The sequence below is a fragment of the Cariama cristata genome, unplaced genomic scaffold (genome assembly GCF_000690535.1).
Source record: "Cariama cristata isolate BGI_N322 unplaced genomic scaffold, ASM69053v1 Scaffold42409, whole genome shotgun sequence".
NCBI classification, from domain to species: domain Eukaryota; kingdom Metazoa; phylum Chordata; class Aves; order Cariamiformes; family Cariamidae; genus Cariama; species Cariama cristata.
Genome location: NW_009634855.1, coordinates 1 through 23,182, shown reverse-complemented (window position 1 = coordinate 23,182; position 23,182 = coordinate 1). Strand labels below are relative to the sequence as shown.

At 35.7% G+C, this 23,182-nt stretch overlaps 1 protein-coding gene across 1 annotated transcript; it reads right to left on the bottom strand.

The window, feature by feature from the left end:
- Positions 1-4,010: 4,010 nt before the first annotated feature.
- On the bottom strand, positions 4,011-21,297 carry LOC104167131 (ecotropic viral integration site 5 protein homolog; the record flags this gene model as incomplete). The annotated part of the gene is made up of 7 exons (XM_009707279.1): positions 4,011-4,095; positions 8,287-8,433; positions 10,133-10,291; positions 10,824-10,964; positions 13,173-13,307; positions 20,553-20,702; positions 21,265-21,297. Coding segments are annotated over 7 exons (774 nt in total), but the record flags the coding sequence as incomplete, so codon positions are not given.
- Between the last annotated feature and the right edge of the window lie 1,885 nt (positions 21,298-23,182).

Below are 23,182 nucleotides of genomic sequence, written 5' to 3'. Positions count from 1 at the left end.
TTTTTTTTTTTAAAAAAAAAAGGACAAAAAAACCCACACCACCAAGGGACCAATAGGACTGCCCATATGCAATCAGAATAAACACTTGCTATTAGACCAGCAGTATAGCAAAGCTTGGTAGACTTTTCTTGGCAGCTTTAGGAAAGCACACACAAGCTAAAAGCAATAGGGTTTTAAAAGCTGATATTAAGAAGTTAAAAGCATTTGCTTGTTGCAGTTTGAAGCTATCAGACCAGTTCAGCTGAAAACAAGACAGACCGGTTCCCCGAGGAAAAAAAACCTGAGGTTTTGCTGATTTGACTATAGACATCGGAGGGAGACAATATCCATTCCTTAGCCCTGGCTCTCTACATCTTACAAAAGGATGGGACAAAAGGGATTAGAGAGTGCACGTACCTTGGCCAAAAAAAGTCATTTAGTTACAGGATATAAACCTCTAACTTTTGTGAGAAAGTAGAACATATAATATTAAAGAGAACAGCTTCTCCCCAGTGTAGAGGTACAAAAAAAATAGCAGCCCAGCCATCCAAAAATCTATCCTTCATTTGTTATGCTCAAATGTCCTGCTCAAAGCCCAGAAGCTGCTAAATACTTCCAAGTTGTGTTTGCTTCCAAAGGGTTTTATAAGCTGAACTGGCAAGTGGGAAAAATAAGGAGAGAACAGAGGAGGGAAAAAAAAAAGCCTGAAAAAGAAAACCTTTGTTTATACATAACTTCAGGGTTTTTCTTTGTCACTTCTGGGGATTAGGTATATGCAACAGGAGTTAAACTTCAGTTACACTTAAATTTTGTGTTAGTTTTGCTAAGGAATGACTCATACATTTCTTTTGCTTAAGAATATCCATCAGGTATTGGACTATTCCCTGCACTTCAATATGCTTACATAAAAGTTTACAAGTTTAAAAGTTTAGCATCAGGAACTGAATGCCTGACCAAGATAAGACAACCTTCAGAATATATAAAAAATAACTTCCTAACATCATAATAAACTGACATCTTGGTGCAGAATTACATCTACTATTAAGTGATAGAGTTCTATCTCCTTTTCCCTCTTTGTCATTATGACTAACCAAAACTAAGAGTGACCCAGAAACTGTGATTTAAATCTAGCATTTGTATGTGTAACGTCAGATCAGTTCTTATGTGGGAGTAGTGATACTCTGCATTAGAAATTTAACGCCAGTGTCTTGCACCTACACCTACATGAACATTTAAAAGAAAACTGCACAATTTAGGTTAAGCATTGCTATGGACTGTGTGGACCTGGCACTGAATCCCTACAGCTTCTTAGAAAAGCACCACCCCACCCCCCCAAAAAAAAGGAAGGTTATGTGGTAAATTAACTTCCTCCCTTCATCTTTATCAGCTTTGAAACAGTATGAGAAGCAGACCTATTTGTGATGCTCCATGTTAAAAGAACAATTACTTTGAGACTGACACCTACCCTCTGTGACTGACTAGATGTATTTATGGTATTAAATATTGCCTTTCAAGTCATTAAGGCAAGTCCAAATTAAAAGGCCCTCTGCTCCCCGTATCAGGTCACAGCAATTCCAGTGACAAGCTGAATGGAAGAGAATGGGAGGCAGCTCTTTCTCCAATGAGGAAGAAGTTACCTAGATTTTCAATTTCCTTAAAAAGTGGTTTTTGTTTAAGCTCTATTAGTTTACGAGCTTTGGAAGTTAAGGCTTTCCAACTCCATTATTACTTTTTTTTTTGGTGCAGGTGTTTCAGAGTCCTTTGAGCATGAGTACCCAAATAGGAAGTTTTGATGGTAAGTTTCATATTTGCTGGCAAAACACACAGGTCAAAAATATCTGTTTGCTTACAGAATCTTACAACAACAACAAAATATGTCACAGCTCAATAAAGGCATTTCAAGTCACATCTAGAGTGTCAATAATAAGTAAATGGACATTAAAGGAACTTATTTCTACTAAATCACTTTTGTTTTAAATATCTTTATACAGTTAACACTCAAAACCTGTATTTCACAATTGAAGAAGCTGTATTTCAGGCTAGTGTTCACCAAAAGCCTAACAGGGCAAACTCACTAAATCAGAAACATGAACCACAGCCCCAGAATTACTTCAGACTGTACACAAAGAAAGCACAGCCATTCTCATTTGTGCAGAAAATCAAGCATCTTAACTAAGAGGCTACAGATCAAGAAATCATTAGCAGGTGATCATCTAAGAACACCAAAAAGACTGGAACTTGAAATGCTTTAAACACTTAGTAGGAAACAAAAAACAAGGCCACCTAGAATGAGACAAACGGAAAAGCACAACTAAAGATTGCATCAGGCAAAGTCATAATTGTGAAAAGGAAGGAGAGATGATGTGGATAAACAACTGAACATGAGACAGTGCAAAACCATGACAAAACAGGGACAGTGTAATCTTTGGATGTGTTAGCCAGAGTCATGAAATAGGTTACATTCCTGCACTTAACTTCTTTACCTGTCTCACGACAGGATATTGTAAAAATCTGCATGCAATTCTGAAACACATAGCTTAAGCAGAAATACGGAAAGGGAATAGGAAAGCACTATAAGTCATCAGTGCTCAATCATTTTAATCAGTCAAACAATAGAAAACCAAGTCAGAGGTATTTGCAGTAAAAAATGAACACAATTCTAACTGGGCGACAGCTATCAGAAAAAACAACTGGTCATTATGGGATTCACCATTTCTTCATTTTATAAAATCAAGACTAGAGTACTTTTTCGGAGACCTGTATCAGTCAAACAATGGAAGCAGAATGGCACTTAAAGTCTATGCTAAAGTAAAAACAATGCAAAATGAATACTGGCTCCTCACCTACAAAATCACATTGTTGGAAGTAACCTTTAAGCTTTTCTTTTTTTTTTTTTAGTAAAATGCTAACACATGAGTAGAAGATTGACCTGAACTCAGCTACTCTCGTTATCTTACTAGATGATAAATGATTCATATGCAATGCTTACTGTACTTATCTAAGTATTTCTGATGTACTGATCACAGCATTATCTAAGTATTATGTGATTAAAGGACATGGTTGCTTTATCTTTTAATAAATTCAATGACTGCTGCACTAGAGGAAAAACATTCAAAGCGAAAATTCTTTATGCAAGCTACATTAAATTTATTTGTATATTCCATATATGAGATTATGAAAAATATGCAAGTAGTTGAGAAATCATGGGGAAAAGGAGGCTTTGACACAATAGAGTAAAATCATCACCTTGAAGGAAAGATTTCAGAGGGAAGACAAACACTAGCACTACCAGTTTAAAAAAAAAGTAAACTAGAGAGTAGCTTGTTTGTAAGTTTGGAGTCACCACCAAGAAAACCTTTGCAGATAGGCACAGCAGAATTCAGATAAGGCATCATGATTTCTCAAAGCCAAGAAGATACACAAGAACAGTAATTTTGAGTTCTCTAATCAAGGGAGCAGTGAGTTCATGGGACAGTGAAAGTTCCAAAAAGAACTGAAAGCATAAGAAACAACACAGAGGCCAAAGGATGCATCTTCAGGTCTTACAGTGACTTGGTAGCAGTACATAACATTTCTGGTTTCAAGATTTACATAAAGGGAACAAGAGTTTCACAACAAGTCCTCCAATATTGGTCACAGCAGAAGAATAAGCACAGAAAATAATGGTTGCTGGAATCAAAATGTGTGCTTTTTTTGGGACAGAGGATATTTTCAAATTTCATCTATTAATTGGTAAAAATTACCAACCAGAAGACAAAAAAAATACAGAAGTCAGTTTAAGAGTATTGCCTGTAGCACGGTGCTCATAGAGAAGTAACTATTCACAGCTTACAAGTATGCCCGTAAGATAGATTTAAAGCCTTTGCTTATAAAGGAGGCACATTCTGCAATATAGCATTATCCCACTTTGCAAAGCAGTGCCTTGTATTCACAGTAGGTTAATAAGAAAGTGGAGGAAGAAAAAAAAACCACAAAGTACAAAAAGTAACCAGTATCAAGTTATACATTTAATGCCATCACATGTTACCTGGATTTCTAGTTCAGCAATATGCTGTTGGAGTTCAGCCACAGCTGCAATGCGGTCTGCCTCACGGAGCCGTACTGCCATCACTTCTTCTTTACTCTGAAAGAAGTAATAGATTGAAGCTAACAAATCATAGCAGTTTCAGGTGATTAAAGACTGCTTTTTTCCCCAAAATCATGTAAGTGGAGAAAACTTAATACACTGCTGTGTGAACTATCATACCTATTGATGAGGCATATTCTAAAGAACTAAAATTTAACTTTAACCCATACAGTTCTGTAATCATCTAATGTCAATTCTAAACTATAGTCATCTATCAAAAAAATCTGTGTAGTTTTGAAAATATGCTGTTATCAATTTCCAGGTGCAGAAAACAGTATCATAAAAAAAACAGCTTATGCTTCGACTTTTGACTTTTTATATAAAGAAACAGCAAAGCTGCACAAGAGTTACTTATTTCATCATTCTTTGTCTAAAAAAACCCAAATTTAAAAAAAAAAAAAACAAACAGAAAAGCACAGATATTCTCGACCTCATTTAAGTTCAGCTATCTTAGTCACAGTATACAAAGATTTGCAAGACACTTTAGAATAAAATTCTAATGCCTATAACCTACGATCAGACTCCCGGCGTAAATTTAACCTGTAAGTTTGCCTATAAGTGATAGACAATTTGAGTTTGAACAAGAGAAGGAAATTTCCTTATTTCTGTTTTATGAGATAAGTCCTCAAGACTTCAGCGCACAAACCAATATTATATTGTCAGCAGCTTGGTACAACCACAGAGAGAAAACAGTGATAGATATTGAGTGAGTAATACTTTTAGCTGGAGTGCAAATAATTCTGGGGAAGAGACAGACTAGGCTGAGGTACACGTACACTTATGGCAGACTGGTGTAACTCTGCAAACTGTAGTTACTGTAAATCAGTTCCAGTATTTCAGTTATTTTAAATGTGTCCTTCAAACTGACAGTACTTAACCACCCTTCATTAGACTGTTTGGTTGAGACTGAATTGAACATGCCAAAGCTTCTCTATAGTAGCTACTTCAAAACATGCTGTTTGTTCAAAGAAGAGATTCCTGTAATGAAGGTGCATCATCTACAGCACACAATTAACAACATTTGTAATCAGTGCAGTTATTTCAGAGGAATCCATCATGTGCCAGCCAAAGTTTAGCCATTACTGCTAAATTCTGCTGCACGATTGCTTGAATGAAGTCAAACCCACAAGTCCACAGGATTGTATGTACTTAACTGAAAGCTAAAGGACAGACTGGCTGAGTTTGACTTTGGTATCCGAGATGAGTCAATAGTGTTGCTCTAGATGGCACTTACGCTTTATCTCTCAAGCAGAGCATGTTCTCAATAATTACCACAAAAGTTGATACGGTAGGAAAGACAAGACTGGGCTGGGGGCACAAATCTTATTCTGTAAGTTCTTTAGGAAAACTGATTAGAAAGATCAGTGCTGTGTTTCAAGAAACAATTTGAAATTAAGCCCTTGCTGTAGAAGCAGTAGTCAGATAAAAAGGGAAAAAACCTAGCAGTACACACTAGTGACAGAAAACAGTTGCCGTATAGGTGCAATTCAAGCTACCTGCTATTATTTGCATTTCAAGCCAAATCTAAGGTTGTAGCAACCTGTTTAGTAAAGTTACAGATACTGAACCTACTTCTAGAAGGATGGTTGGTATGACCAGTCTGCTGTTACTCCTGGAGGCTAGCCCTTCACACAGGCCTTACCTAGTAGCCATAGGATGTGCTGATTTCTTGTACACCTAGTTAGTATTAAAATAAAGGTAGTAACGTTGCAAGGTTTTGGCTTGACAAGCATAACAGTGTTGCTCTTCCTACTTTAAATTTCAGCTTTTATTTTTTGTTTCAATTCACTTTAATATTAAAATCTCATTTTCCTCACACAGTGGAATAACCTTAAACAATTCCAAGCAGGGATTTCCTTCAGTTATTGCAGCACAGAGGTGGGGAGACAGGAACCTAAAATAGTCTTTTCTATAACATGAAAAAAGTGAAAGCATTTAGCATGAATCTTAGATTAAGCTAAAAATCATACTTCCAGTAGTTTGAATGTGGAGAGCAAGGGACAAGAAAGAATGACAATCCTTACAAATCAACTGTCAAAGGACAATGGCTTTTTATATCCTCTCATTTTTCACTTAACTATGTATTATCATACAGTTAGAGTTTGAAACAGTAATAAATTTCTCTAAATTTCGCTAATTTCTCTAAACCTGTGTTAGAACATAACTTTCCAAGCAAATTATCCCAGTGAGAATAGTCATGTATATTAACTTATTAGTCAGGTTAAAAACATATTACTCTTTTTACAGTCAACATAAAAGCTTCAGAATATTGACTACACCCTCTCAATCTCTTAAGGATTAATGAGGACTTTCAGTATCAGATAGCAATCAAACAAAAAAGTTATGGGTCATATGTGAAGATATGTCACCAAGATTGTGAATATTAAAAAAAAACACAATAGGAATAATCTCAGCATTAAAAAAAAGCACTTAGGAAACCAGTGATTATGGTAAACATAACAGTCAGTAAAAGCAATTTCTTCTAGTTAAGATTCAGTGTCTTGTTTTCTAAAAGTTTGTAATGGAGTTTGATGAGTCAGTAGAAGTTACATCTTCACTTAGATTCAGGTTCCATTGGAAACAAATGGAACTGGCAAGACAGCAAGAAAAATGAAAACCTAAAAAAACCTGAAATACTTGGAGTACATCTCAGTTATTTACTGTTCTTAAATTTCTTTAAAATGGAAATGAACAACAAGAAAAATCAGCTTCATTTTGCTGAAAGGACTACAACTAAGGCAAAACTAGCAAGAAATTGCCAATTACAAATTACACACTACAAGTTTGAGTAATGAACACAAGATCAGAATTTACTACACAACTAAATTGCCTAGATTTATACATTACAACTTGGAGAAAAGAAGTTAGAAGAAGAAAGGAAAACATGTAAAAACTGAGCAGTGTGATATTATTGCAAAACTATGCATATTAATAAGGATGTCATTCCATCTCCAGGCTAAGTGACAATGATAAAGCACTCAAACTACACTCTTGATTCACATTGTCCACAGAAGCCTTTGATGGAATTACAGCTAATGCTGTCTTTGGGGTACATATGTTGTTACAAGCAAAATGCATGTATATTGGATAAAACTGAAAAACAGACACTCAATCAATAACAGTGTTCTGCATGAATGAGAATAGAAACAAGTAGTTCACATAAAAAAAGTTGAGTTACATTAAAGGCAAAACTAAGATTTGATCATGAACAAATTATATAACAGCATCTGCTCTCAAGTTGGCAGTTCACCACCACAGTTTAATAAACAGTATTCTGGTTATTCATCTCATATTACAGTACTATTTTTAACATACTAATAAGCATCTATTTAGAAATACTGAGTGTTCAGCACTAGCTGATTTCATAAAAGGTGCTTCATACATCTTTTGGAAATAAGATTTAAGTAAAAAGTTGGTTTTATGTCTCCAGCAAATAATAACTGTAGTGATTTGCCAACTAATATGGCCCTTTTTTGAAGTACCTATCAGTAGCAATTTCAGGAAAATTTTCATCCAAGTTAAGAGAAAAAAGCTTCTAAAACTTATCCTTTATTTCTTGTCCATATTATGTGTGCACAAGTTAAAGACATAAGTTATTAGCAAATGCTTATGGATTTAGTTACAAAATCAGCTAATTAAATCTGAGATACAAATATCATATAGGGCTCTCTTTTGTGCTTTGACAGTAGTAAAAACAACTCTTTTGCCCAGTGTTTTTGGGTTGTCCCCTTAAAGTCTGGTTACAGTTAGGCACTGTAACACTCCCTTCTGTAGACCTCTCCATTCAAATACTACTTTTACCCCCTTTTTTTAGCCTAAATTAATTCTGCGGTAATAGTGTTGAAGTAATGAACCTCTTCTGTCACTAAAGACAGAGTACACAGTCAGTCTGTCGTGCAAGAGTCTTTTTTTATATATTATACACAGACACTTTTCTTAGTAGAACCACACTTTAAAGTAAAAGTTTATCTCTGTGGCACCACAAAGAAGCAGCTCTGTCAAAACCTCAAGTGATTTTTGTGAGATGGTAAATTCAAGATGATATTGTCAAATCAGTAAAAGAAAATTTTGGTTTTGTGATTTCTACCTCTCAATTAAGACACAATTCTATCCAACAATAGTGGACAAGGCTAAAAAGTACATACACATTAGCACACAAATAGTTTGTTCACTATGTTTACCTTGCATTCAATCTCTGCCTGTTTACGTTTTGCTTCATTCAACTGAGCAAGAAGTCCTTTGTTCTGTGCAGAAAGATACTGTACCTTCCCCTGTAGGTTGGTAACCTCTTGCTCTGCCCTTCGTAAATGGTTACTATTAATCTGATTCTGAAATTTATCACAAAAAAAAGAGGAAAGAAAATGCACATTAAGGAAAAGATCTTTGGTATTCATTTAACTCTCTGAAGTTTGACATGAAAGACTTGTAGATCATTTACTATAAGACACTTGTGATGAAATAGCATTCAGAATTTAAGTGTAATCAGAAAAGTTTGCATGACATTTGGTTTATGACCAGGATATTCAAATTGCTCCTAAACAACAGATGACTCATTGTAAGAACATTATCGCAAAGCTCCTGTACATCTGTTTTTCCCAATCTCTTGCTTAGGTAAGGCAAAGATTTTGTGAACTTGTGTCCCAACTACAGCAACAAGGAACATCAGGTATGTCAGAAATATTATATGCACATTTCTCTGTCCAGGAATTCCTGAAAGTAACATGGAACCTTAATATCAATGTTTTAGTACAAGTCACACCATTTTTATATGAAGCTGTGCATAGACCAGCACTAACATGAGAACCAATGCATTTCTGTCAAATGATAGCTAAACAGCATAAGCATATACAAAGACTCGATGCATAACACTGAAGTGAGAAGTGCCTAAAGGTCTTACGACTTTCATACATGTAAACCAGACAGCAGGATACCTATGCCCCCTACTGACTAAAATAAATACAGAGATATGGAAAAAGCAACAAAACAAAAGCACACATTAACTGTACTGAAACAATATTAACACTTCAATGAAAATTTTAAAAGGTAAGGCAACAGGAAACTCTTACTCAGTTGATATAGAAAAAGTGGTGCCTCTGTCGGAAATAAGCCACCACGTGCCTTGCAGTTAGCTCATCTCTCTTCAGTAGCACATCCTTACATGCTCTCCTGGTTTCTGGGATTGCTGAAGCTTGTCAAGTAAAGTGTGTGTTTGTTTAGCCTTTTGGATGCACACGTCTCCTTCAAGTAACAGTTACATTTAGCAGGTATTTCATGGGAATATTTCTCAAAAGCCTCTTATAAATCCTTCTCAATCAACAGCACATTGTGTTTATTGATTCAGCTGAAAGTTCACTAATATAGTATGAACTCACCAACTTTAGTGCACTTCCATTTCAGATTTGTTTGCTTAATAACAACTTATTCCCTGGTTACACAAAAAAGATCTTGGCAGGCAAGTTATTTTTGTCTTTTCTGCACAATCTCAGCAATGGCAATTCATGCTTTTCTTCTCTAGCACACAAAAGGTAAAGCTTCTGCTAAAAAACCTGACAACACGCAGCTGTTTTGCCCAGAGTCCACAGTTTAGTAACCAGATTCATGACCTCAGTAGATAATCTAGTAGAGGCAATTCCACCAGAAAAAAAAAAAAGCACTCCCATTTAAAGAATTAGAATTACTATTATCAGAATCATCAATTAGGTTTATGAATTTAAAACACCTTAAACATACTTTTGTTGTTACACCAGCTACAATTTAATGAATTAAGATTCATACATATTCACAGAGTCTACCAATGAGTCCAAATGAGAAATTCAGAAAGCTTAGTCCTGGAAAAGACTAAAGAAGAGACATTAAAGTAAGTTGGACTGTATGCACTCCCTCCTAGTCCAACAGCATTAAAAAAAGCACATTTTGGAACTAAAGGCATGCCTGCAAATAGTAAAGATAATCATCAGACATCTACCATTTGACACCAATTTGCCAGTATTCAGCTCAATTGAGACATACTAGTGTTCAGTAACATACCTGGGTTTCTATCTCCATCATTCTTTGTTTGGTCTCTTTCAGTTCAGCCTGAGTTTCTGCTTCTCTCAATCGGACTGTCATCAGCTCATCTTGTAGTTCATTCACTGTGTTTTTTCTAGGAGGATCTTTCCATCTTCCAGTGGTACGAGCTAGATGACGCTAAAAAAAAAATAGCACACCATTGCTGATAATGCCTGATCTTTCCTGGTGTTCCCTTATTTCATTTAAGGTCTCTGAGTTACATGGGGACAAGTTGCTACTATTTTCCTAAAAACTAGAAACCCATGGAAACTTACTAGTTTTAAGAACAGACAATAAAGAGGCTGAAGACAGTCATTCCCAACTACAGCAAATCAGTGAGTTGCAAGCATATCCTGAGACTTTTGCCTATTTCTAGCCCTTATTAACATCTAGTGAAGTAGGAGTACTGATCAGGTACTTACTTTCTACCAGAACAGTTAGCTGGTAGCACAGGCTCTCTGCCACCTGTAACAACTAGGGACTAATTTCTAACACACTTTTGAAGTAAAGTTTCTTGTGGCAGCTGCATTTAAAGATTTTCTCACCTCAGCAGCTTGATCCACAATCACTAGGTTTCTACTTGATCTCTGCATCTCCAAATTTCGTAGTCATTTGCTTTATCATCACTCACTGAAAATAAAAATTGTTAAAAGTGTATTGCTACCCATACCTGCCAGTGTTCCTCCAAATCTTTGACTTGCTGCCTTAGTTCTTTGAGGCCCATCAAAGCTTCTGCTTCTCTTAATTTTACTGCAATCAGTTCTTCTTGTAGTCTGGCAACATTTTCCTCATCAGGCAGAGAGCTGTTCCTCTGGAACAAGGACCATCCTCTTAAATATGCATTTGAATAAAATTGTGCTTAGTGAGACGACCCACTCCAAGAATATAGACATGGAATGATAACTCTTATTACTAACCAAATTTTCTTAATTACACATCTCTCACAAAAAAAAAAAATATCTAAGTTCCTGGATATAGCAAGTGTGTATAAATATCTTCCAACTGCCAACTACAAAAAATAATTGACAAAGTAGTTTTAGGTATTCTGACTTCCAGATTTCCCCAGATGGTATCCCTCACAAAGCATTACTTACACTATTTTGCACACATCATCAAAAATATGGAGAGAAATCCAAAAGATTTTGAGCTAGTTGATAAAAGTAAAGCACATGAGGAATTGAAATTATACCTTAAGAGTTAAATTCTATTTAGACTTACAGGAGAAAAAAAAAAATGGAAGTTTATTTTTTGGGAAGTAGGCCATCTGACTTTGAAAAGGAGAAAAGATACATTAAAGGAACCATCCATGAATATTTATAAACAACAACCAGTCAATAAAATGTCTTATAGATGAAAGTGCATGGATGTTTACAAAAACACATAAGGAAAGAGTAGAAAGACTAGAGAAAGTTAAAGTGAAAACAGGAAGACACATGGCAGGAGTGACCTGGGGAAAGTAAAACAGTGATGAAAGCATAATAATGGAAGTCTGGGAAAAAAAGAGGGGAAGAAAAAGGACATAGTCTGTCTAACTACAATATCCCTATATCAAACCATTGGTCACCAAATGCTCAAAGTTGAGCTGTGCTTCATCACTTTGTACTGTATTTCTGAGTAGTAATTTTCAGCAAAATTAAGTATTTTTCTAGATATCTAATACTGTGACAGTTGCCAGGTTTTCTTGAGAGTCGAGAGTAAAGTACATTATTAACATTAACAGAACACAGCACAGCAGCCATTTATTAGTGCCTCTGTGTTTCAAAATCATGGGATCTGAGTATTGGCAAATATAGGAAGTGACAAGGTGTGCTTCTGAATGTTTACATCACTGTCAGTATAGCCATGCAAGTCTTGGGTTATTGAACAGAATTTTCCCAGATTACATGACACATCACTAACAGCAGTAAAGAGCTGTATTTGTAGGAACGTGAGGGAGTAAACGTCAGTCACTTTCTCATGTACCTAAGTTCATTATGACAGACTGAAATACTAGTATACATCTGAGTGTGTCTGGTACACTGACATTTCCCCCACTGCTCCAGTTTTTCCTCACATTTAACTTTTCAGTGTATGCTATCTTCACGCTGATGAAGGTTAAGTAAAGTAGTCTCATCTTGAACTTTGAAAAACACCTTAGACCCTGAATTCTTACCAATGTTGAGTACAGTAAAAACTACCACACTACTAGCCTGTCAGACTCCCATCAAGCCCCTCCAGAAAATTAAAAAAGTAAAATCTTGATTCCAGTGGGTTAATCTAATTAGCTAGCAAGTTCTGGCCACATTCCTGAGTATACAGCTCTTAAATTGCCACGAGAAAACAATTTCCAAAGCCAATACAACAGGATCTGAAAAATGTGCTTTATGTTAGGTCAATTAGTGGGTTTTTTCTTTCCTTTTTTTCTATTTTATTTTGCAGTTAAGTTTCTTGTCAAAGAAAGGGTTTGACGGTTTGAGTACAGCTTGAACTCTGGCATCAGTAAGTTACAAGCTAGGATGGCACCCAAAAAGCAGTACAGATTTTGATACTAAACAGTGGAAGTATTTTTTCCCTTGCCCATAATGGGACAAAGTGGGAGACACTCAAGAACTCAAGACCTGGGAACAGTAATGTTGAACTATTTCCTCCTCCCCTCCCAGGCTATTTAGTTTCACATCACCTGAATGCTCACCCTAAGCCTGCTGCTCTTGTTGCAGGATATAACTTCGAAACAATTGATGTTTACTGTAAAGACTCCATGACAATCCAAGTTTCCCACTGCAGTGAGCTTCGGGAGTAGGAGAAAAAATGATCTGTTCTTCACAAGCCTTTCCCATTGCAAACAGATTTTAGTGTTTTTGTTTGGTTTTGGTTTCGTTTTGGGTTTTTTTTTTGCTATATTAACTTCAGGTTTGAAAAGAATCTTAAAGTCATGAAAACAAAGAAGAGAAGATTCTAGAGCACAGTTATGCAAAGAGTTACAGGGACTTGTATTCTGTCTCTAGTGCTATTTTATACAGAGGGTCCTGGTTTGATTTACCTTTTCCATCTCTAGAACTTTATCTTGCATCTCCTTCAGGGCACAATGGGATTCTGCTTCACTCAGTCTGGCTTGGACCAGCTCTTTTTCCAGCTGTAGCACAAAGTCTTCACTGTATCGTGAACTGCATTTATGCTACAAAGTTTGCAGAAATATGTTTAGTATGAAGCACAGATGGTTTGAAAGGGGTTTTATATGCCAGATTTGGAGTGAAAAGTACATTCAAATGCTTAACATTAGGAAATACTAGCTTAAGATGAACAGAAGTGCTTACGTTATACAAGTTTATTAACATGTCTGTCCAGACAGCTAATAATAAGAACCCTAATGCTATGCCTCTCAAACAACTGCCCTCCACACAGCCAAGTGTCTAAGACCAAACCGAGACCCTTATTAGTACTGATGAGCAACAACTCACACTTTTCTCTCATTGTTACCCAAACTGGAAAAATTCTCAAAGGATCTGTGATGATTTTGTGATATGCAGAAAAAGATGCCTAGGAAAAACTAGCTAGTTACAAGGTTAATACAAGTATCTCTCTTGATCCCTACTCACTTGAACTCTGATTCAACAGAAGCCTTCCATAATCTTGGATTTAAAATAAAGCCATGTATGCTCTAAGGCACAATCACTTTGATTTGTCCCCTTCCTCCACTCCAGTCCTTGGCTCTCATTTGCTCACACTATATATATATTCCTTCTGAGATTCTCTTCTAGGGCAAGCCCTGTGGATTTATGAGAAAAATCCAGGCACAAGGAGCAGTACAGCCCCTTCTAGACAGGCAGCATAGGCCCAAGCTACGAAGAAATTTGGTTCTTTCCATACAGGACTTAGTTCAAGACTATCCTCAGCCAGCTTTGCACACCCAAACACATTTCCTCAGTAACAAAACTGCAGTTCGGAACTTAAGGTCACCCCTTTCCAACTTCAGGGGGAAGGGAAAAAAACCACAGTTCTGCTCAAGGAAGTTAATTCACCACTAACTTATTTCATGACTGCTGATTAGCTGCAATTAAAAGTAAGATCTATCCTTTTCACTTGCTAAAGCACAATTTCATGAAACTGCATCTTTCAACAGATCCATTGGATGTGAGTCGTACTAAGCATTTGTATTCAAAAGCCCCACTTAACTTTTTCCTCTAGTCAAGAGTTACAAAATACATTTTCTTCCTTTCTTGGGTCACATTAACATGACTTGAGATTCACCACAGATTGTCCAACTTGCTTAACAGGCCATGCCATCCTACATCAGCATTTAAATTTCTGATTTAGAAAAAAAAAAAAAAGGGTGTTGAAGTCCCCAAAGCATAGTTGCCTAGTTACTGTGTATGCATAGGTTCATAGCTACTCTGAAAATTAAGTTTAAAGGGAAACCATTTTATACATCTTTGGTGCCATGAACTCCATTGTGAAGAATAAATACTATACTTGGATTCATAGATGGAAGTTTTAGTCAATTAACAACGCAACTTTAAAATCCATAGAGTATTCATTATACTAAAGATACAACTATGTCTTTTTTTAATGTTTGCAAACAATTTAGTTTTCTGCATCTAAAAACAGTTGACAAAATTAACAGAAGAGTCTTCAGTTCCACATGCTTCTGTTAGGGTACGATATTTCCTGACCTTTAATGCACAAAGCAAAGGCAAACAGGACAAAACAAGGATTTACAACATGTAACTACAAGGTCAAAGAAATGGTTTTTCATTTATTTTTATACTTCCGCACACCAACTAAGCTTTTCGTCATGACTTACAGTACAATCCAAATTCAAAAATCTACACTAATCTTAGTATTAGAATTTATTGTATTTATGTGTATGTCTAACAGGGAGCTATAACAGAGTGGATATATACAAAGCATTAAAAGGCAAATATAGCTCATGCAAGCAGTCTTTAGCATCACTGAGACTATCCATTTAAGCACTTGTCCTACTTAATTGTGCAGCTGAACACACATGGAACGCTTATGTACAAAGATCATAGTGTATTTAATATTAATTTTCCCTTATACAATACTAATTTAATTGATATTATGTTCAACCGATATAGTGTCTTTGCCTTAGCAAGCAGTGGAGGTAGCCCCAGTTCAAGTGTAAGGACAGGATGAACGGACAATGCTGATGCATTTCTACAATTGCTTCACACAACATGGGAGTGTGAGTAGCATACGTAACAACATGCAGACAGAGAATAGGCAAAAGCTCTTTTTTATTCCCTGGCTGTTTGTACAAGTTCAGATGATGCACACAGCAACTTAAATGGACTCTATGTTTCTTGTCCCAGATTCTGCTTATGATACATATAGAACAAGAATGAATGCAGTGTTCTTTCCTCAGGCAAGAAGCCCTCTTGTACCTTCCAGGAAACAGGGAAAACAGCAGATTTGAAGAGCTGCATATATACTGATTTTGCAACAATAAGTAAGATGAGACTAAATAGCTTTGGACTACAAAAAAAATGTAACCGATGTTTGTCAAAGAATAAGTAATAGAGAGTGTAAGAAAAGTTACTTATCCAGGTTCAGGCACAAGTCATGCCTTCTTTAAATCTGTTTTTGGATTTTGCCTGGCTAAGGAATACGTTAGAAGTACTTATCTACTTAGCCATAACCAACATTAAATCAAGTCTTGATAGACTGGCAAAAAAACCACAGTCCAGATCAGAACAGATTTAAAAAACAATAGTCACAAGTTCAAAGTTATGATTTTTGCTCCTTAAAAAAAAAACCACACACTTTACTGGTTCAGTAAATAACAGTAACACAAGTTTATAGTCAAAACAATGTTTGAAAACTACTTTAAGACTGACATCTTTAGCAAAAAAACTGCTTTTAGATATTTGCCTTAAGCCCTAGAATGTGATGAAAACCATAATGTGAATCCAGATTTCCAGGCACCAGCCAAACATTTCAACCACAGTAACACTGTTTTTCTTGGCTGTGTTGAAAAGATGTCTGTAAGAAAGCACTAAAAATGTAGTTCCACAGCCATTTACTTCTGAAAGAAACAAGTCCTTGCTTGGCTTCACACAACCAGATTTATTTTCCCCAAACTTTTCTTAAAAATCTCAGAAATAGTAAAATCTCAGAGACTGACACAACCATTCCTAATATTATTTTGGCCGATGACAGATTATTACATATAATTACAGAATCATTTTCCAGTACTCTATACTGAAGGGCAACTAACAGATTGTTCAGCAGCCACCCAGCTAACTTTGTTTACACATTTAAGTACTAACTATAGTACTTGACTAAATACAGTATTTTTATTTTCTGCTGTTTGGTTGCAAATCAGAACATAACATAAATAAGTATATTGTAAAATAAAGCAAAGTCTTCCATAAGGTTGCAACACACATTTACAAGCATATATTCCCTATATCAATTATTATGCTCTTCGTTATTATCAGTCATTTTAGCATGTGTTCCTGAAAAGAAACTATGTAATTATGGAGTTGCTGTAACAATAACCAAATACAGGGCTATAAATTACCTTGCAAAATGCACATGCTTTGATCTGAACAGTTTAGTCAATTAAAATTCTATCTTCACATAATACACTTGAAAAGCCTATTTAAAAATAAGATGTAAAGCAATTTCAGATTGAACTGCCTCTCATTTCTCAGATTCAGTCTTCAGGCATTCAGGCTCATGAACTGGGTAATCACTGAAAAGTAGAGTTTCACTGGGAAGGACTGAGATTTGTGTTCTGGAGGTGTATTTAACTGGCAGAAATTGTTAGATTGTTCATTTTTACACATCCAGGAGAAGCTACCTTTTTCATTTAGAAAAAATAGGAGGAAAAAGAACAGGGCTGGGGGGGAAATAAACAACAACTTTAGCACTTAATTATCAAGAGTAGTTTAGAACAGGCTGATTAACCTCTCCTCAAATACCATCACTCTTAGCATGCTTCAAAAGAAAACCTTCTGTATTCTGTTGAAGTCACGCACAGCTTCCTCTATGCAGTTCTTGATTTACTAATAGTATGAGGAAGAAACCACCTTCCTTTTAATCTTTTGGTTACCCACCACATCTAGAAGCCTTTGGCAAGTTTCTATATTTAAAGATTAGACGTGCCAAAGACAGATTAGTACCATTCTCTTCAAAAACATTCAGGCACATGTTTAGGTAGCTGAAGCACTGAACTCCAAGAGCACTTCAGAATAGCATTAGCTTTACAATTATTTTTTCCTAGTTATCAATACAAAAAAGTGTACAGCTTATACGCTGTTTTTAGAAAAACTTACACTGACAGAGTTGCTCTCTACTAAGATGTAAAAGTTTTCATCCAAAGTAAAATTAAGTGTGAAGTCTCCATCTCAAACTTGATTATTTTTTGCTTCCTTTCCCCTTCCAAATGACCTTAGATACATCCAGAAATATGTAGAATACACTTCATGACACTTAGTATGTGATTTATTATATGATCATTTGTACTATTTTCAGGTCATTTGGGAGAAGTACTATAACAGAACTTCCCTTCCTTTCACTATGAAACAATGGTAAGAACCTCCTTAAGTAGACTCAACACTTCGTAACAAAGTCATCCTGGTTCAACTAAAAACTCCCTATAAACACCTCAGCACAGGAATAGTTAAAGTTGCATGCAATTTGGGCTTCTGGTATTGGACTTCAGTCAAAAGAATAGTCCTCTACCCATCTCGCTGTTCAGCCTTACAAAGCAGTGCTGCAATGGAGAATTTCTTCATACACACACATGCGTCCTGTAAGCACTTTCAATACTTACCTTTAAGCCATCTAACTTGTGCTATCAAATCTCATAAAACAGACAGAAAAAAAAACTAGATAATTTTTAAATACAAACGCATATAACCTTTTTACAGAGAATACATTAGCCTTCTTAGAAATACTATAGGTTAGATAACATTTTTGCTACCAACAAAACAAAAAACCCTACTCACTTCTCCTGCCTTATGATTTACCAGTTAAAGTGGGTTGTGTTTTGTTGTTTTTGTTGTTGTTTATTAAATCCCATAGCATTGTTCAGAATAGGCAGCCACAAGTATCCTTAGGCAATTCTTTTCATACATTCCTATTGAGAAATTCATACCCGAACTTTACAGTTTCTATCATGTTGAAACAGACTACCCAAGATTGGAAAATATATAGATTATAAAATATGTAGGATAGATGCTATACCTTTAAATAAATACAGATAAACTATGCAACCATAAGTTCACTGTGCAATCAATTTTGCTACTCAAACAAAATTGAAATAATTGGAAAAAAAAAATAAAGCAAATATTTGTAAGAATACTGAAGAGGAATATTGCCAAGAGCAAAGCTACTGGCACTAGGAAGTGACAAAAAGGTTTATTGGTGTACTCTAAAGTGAAATGCCAAAATTCAAAAGAAACTCATGGATTTCCACAAGGTGGTGCCCCAAGCGCAGGCAGCTGTTCACATTTGTTGCTCCTATTTCCAGGCTTGGAAACAAAGTTAAAAATCTACTCAATTACAAATCTCACTAACACAGCAGAATCTAGGGAACTACTATTTGAAACTATCTTAACACTTTCACCACTTTGTCTAAGTTAATTCAAATGGTCCTCAAAACCACAGCACTATTCCTTTCACTTCAAAATTAGTCAGCTACTATGCACAAATCCCTCTATAACCACATGGATTTACAGCCTCAGTTCCATGCATAGTCAGGCTATTTCCTATAGTCATGTTCACACTGAAGTGGAGGAAAACAAGGCTGCAAGCGTGCAGGGTAGGAAGTGTGGCTCTTAATTTAACTGCCCATTCTCATATTTTACTTACTCTCCACTCCTGCAGTACTCCTGTCCAATCTTCCGCCCTCACAGCTCCAATCCAGCTGATTTTGCAATCCACAGCTATCTATAGTTTTGCTCAAGACCAATTCTCATACCTAGCCAACCTGCCAGGCTTCCCCATCATTGATACTTAATAAGGTCGAGGGCATAAGCATTAGCTTTAAAAGTCATATTACCCATCAATTAACTAATAGATAAATACAGCATTTTAGTCTCTTTTAATAATTTTTAATTGAGTATAGGTAAGTAACATAGATGTCTCCAAAAACACATTCCAAAAGCATATGTACTATTGTAATCAGACAGTAAATGGCTAGCTACCTAAGTCTATAAACATTTCTCATTTTATTTCACTCGAAAGATTAGAACATATCTAAAACTTTTGAAAGCATCACTAGAACATCCCCATCTTCCTAGTAATAATTTCTTCATAATTTTTCCCCTAAAGAAATTGCTGAAGTTAAATAAAAAGCAGCATTACACATTACAGAGTAACAGCTCAGTAGTAACTCCTTGCAACTGTTCTAAAAGATGTGCCTTTTTTACACTGAAATGCATTAAATAGACATAATAAACTATTTCTATAATGTCGCATTTAAGTTATGATTTTTTTCCAGTCTAACAGTAAATCTCATCTCCACCTTCCAAGATGAGATACAAGTGTTTTCAGAGCTTTAGTAGAAGATGTGTAGAACAAACTGCTATATTGCCTGTAAGGGATCTGGTAAACAGCTGCAATAGGCTGTAGTTCCAAAAAGTTGCATTTCATACACCTGAAATGCTCAGGGCTTCAGACAAGTACTTAGATACCACTTACTTAAAAGAATATGAGTGTATTCACATCAACACTGCCAGTGCAGAGTTTATTCAGCAAGTGAAAACTGCTGAAACTGCTTCCCTCCCTATACTACCCAAAACACACAGTACATACACAAACACAGTACATAGAGCTGCTGAAGGTTATTTTCCTGCTCTATCTGCACATAAACCCACACCTTTCAATAACATCCTGTAGTTCCAAACTAAGGACAATACCCTTCTATTTTGCAAGCAGCAAGTTTAAGCATGTTAGGAAAAAAAGATAATAAAATATAGGTACACAGAAGAAATGTTAACATGGAAGAGACGGACTTAAATGAGAAGCTAGGTAAAGGCATTATGAATCAATTCTCAAACTTGAGTATTCAGAGTGACACAATTTGTAATGGCAGGACTCTTCAGCATTAGGAGCTACCAAAGGTTTTGTGTGTCATTTCTTGTTAGTATTTCTTTGGTAGTGGTGGGGTTTTGGGTTGTGGTTTTTTTGTTGTTGTTGAGTTTTTGGCTTGGTGTGTTTTACTGTGTGTTTGTTTTGGTTTAACTAATAACTTAGATCTATCCAGGGTTATGAATTTCATCTATTAATAGGAACAGACCAAAATATCACTTAGTCCAATCTGTGTAATTTTAAGAATGCAAATCACAATGAACAAGCATTTGGAAGGACAGCACAGAGATCATGTCATGACGAGGAAAAATAAACATGAGTGAGTGAAAAAGATGAGATGATGTGCTGCCAGGCTCCTTACCCATTGCTGCTGCTGCTGCTGGAGCTCCCTGATGGTATTCTCAGCTTGCTCCAGTTTAGTAATGGCCTCATCACTCTGCTGTTTGATGGTGGCCAGCTCCCGTTTTATGAGGTAGTTTTCCTCAGCCTCCTGGGCCCTTGTCACTTGTCCCTTAGGACATAATTATTTTTTTTTAAGCAATTGAGGACAAATCCAAGAAAGACTGTTTTTGTGATGCTTAGCTGCTTATTTCATCAGATTGGTTTTGCAAACAGCATAGAGTACAATTGGTAGAAATTTTAGGACAAGGTAGTACTAAACAGCTGCTTTAGTACTTCATTACAATGTTCAGCATCTGTTTAGCAAGCACAATTGTGTACTTGCATTCAGTAAAATTCCTTTCATGCAATATTACTCAGTTGTACATGCACAGATTTAAGTTCGCAATATTCAATTTCAGTGTTAATACAGTGTCACAGAATCCATTTGTCATAGGAATTTGTACTGAAAGATTACATTAGGTTAGGAAAATTATTATAACGTGCAGGTATTGGTTTATGTATTTTTAGTAAACAAAATTAAACAAGTTTCTAGCACGAGATTAGCTCTACATTTATTCCAAATCAGCAAAGCAGGGATAGAGTACAGCATGCAAATATGCATGCATTAAAGCAGTTTGGGGTTTTTTGAGAGGAGGAAGGAAGTCATACAGTAAAAGACTGAAAGACTATACCTGTATCAATCTATCTGCCAAGGAAGCACTTTCCTACAAAGGAAAAATTCAGATAGGAATAAGGAAAAGAAAAACCAAAAAACAAAGGGGTGATAATAGTGACAAGAAAGACAAGAGTCGAGAGAAAGAAAATGCCCAAATTCTGCCCATTTTCTGTACAAACTCTTTTTGCAAAATTAACAACTCTTCATATAAATTAGGGCAGCTCAAAGTCCCAGGAAGCAGCCTTTTCTGCAATAGATTTAACACAGTCCATCTTTGATACAAGAAGGTCTCAAAGCTAGATTTCTGTAACACTTAAAATTCATCTACAGGAGACTGGGTATTTTTATCTAGTAGATAGATACAAGATGTGGCCTATGGTCTGTCCACAATATGCAAGAAAGGTGTAATTTGAGCACAAAGGAAACTCTGCTAAGCACTGAGGCATCCATGCAGAACTACAGCTTCCAAAAAGATGAAGCAGGAAGGTTAAATGGTGCAAACTGACAGACACAAGTAGAAAATTTCAACTATGACAGCCAATATTTTGTTTTACTCAACTCCTGCCGTAACTCAATTGAGCAGTTCATAGATTCTATTTCCTTACCAAACTTTTGCAAGAAAGAAATTTTCATTTATGCACACTGACAAGCACACACCCTGTCCCTGCCAGTTGCACATTTAATTTCTACTCTATCACCCTAGAAAGCACTCAATTTTTGTAGATTCTACAACAGATAACACATCTATTCACAGACCATCATTGTCCTTGCAACTTTTACTAAAATTAAAATTCAAACTGGTTGATGAGAGCTATCACTTAGAAGTTAGGGTAAGAAGTTTGTCATTAAGGTACACTAAGGAAATCACGATTAAATCATATAGGTTAGGATGAGGAAAAAATATTTTTAAGTAAAAATAAGTTTCCAACAAAAGAACTGAGTGTGTTTGTTCACACTTTATGATCTGTTTTTCAGATGCTGTGATGATAATAATCTTCAGAAATTCTTAATAGGTAATATTTTCCCATTTTTAAATGTTCCAATTCCAGTCAGAATAGGATACTCTGAAAGTGAATTCTGAAATTTTAAGTACAGAATTTTCTAAAGCATTAGCATCTGGCAGTTCATCATGGGCTTCCTAATAAATAAAAAAAATCTGATTTCAAACCTCTCCAAGTTAAGTATAAAACAGGGATATTTACTATTTTAAATTTCCCAAAGAACACTGAAGTGATTCACTACAGTTTTAAACTTCTTAAAGAGAGTCTGCTCTTTTCATTTAATTTTATCAGCACTTCAATATTAGAAACAAAGACGTTTATAAAATTGTATTTTTGGTCACAATTTTCACAATATGTCCTCATTATGTACATTTTTTCCAAACTACATTCAGAAATTAATTAATTAGAATTTGACACAGATTGACTGTTTTTCCAAGAAACTGTAATGGATTTAACACCTGAAGAGTGACATCTTTCAATTTTGTCACTCTAAATTGAAACTTTACCATTTTCTTCTCTGTGAAACGTGAAGAACTGTTTGCAACTCACAAGAGCATTCAATTTCATTTGTTGAAAGATAGTTGCCATAGGTGGTTAACATGGACAAGAATGTTCCCATTCTAGAGCAGCCCAGCCCCAGTGCACTGTCACAGGAAGCAGGATACCAAAATATAAGAGAGGCCATTGGAGAATAACACATGCATATTGGCAATGTGTCAACAAGAGCTATCATGCATACTTTTAAAGCTATATCCAGTTACAAGAAGTCTAACAAAACTCTATTCCAGACTAAATCTGTGAGAAATAAGTCTTAAAATATATTCTGCCTCCCACATACACAAAATTGCTACAAAAATTCAAAACCATGTAAAACAAATTAGTGGCAGCAGACTTCCTGTAATGAATTGGGGCCAGTCCTGTTTAACATCTTCA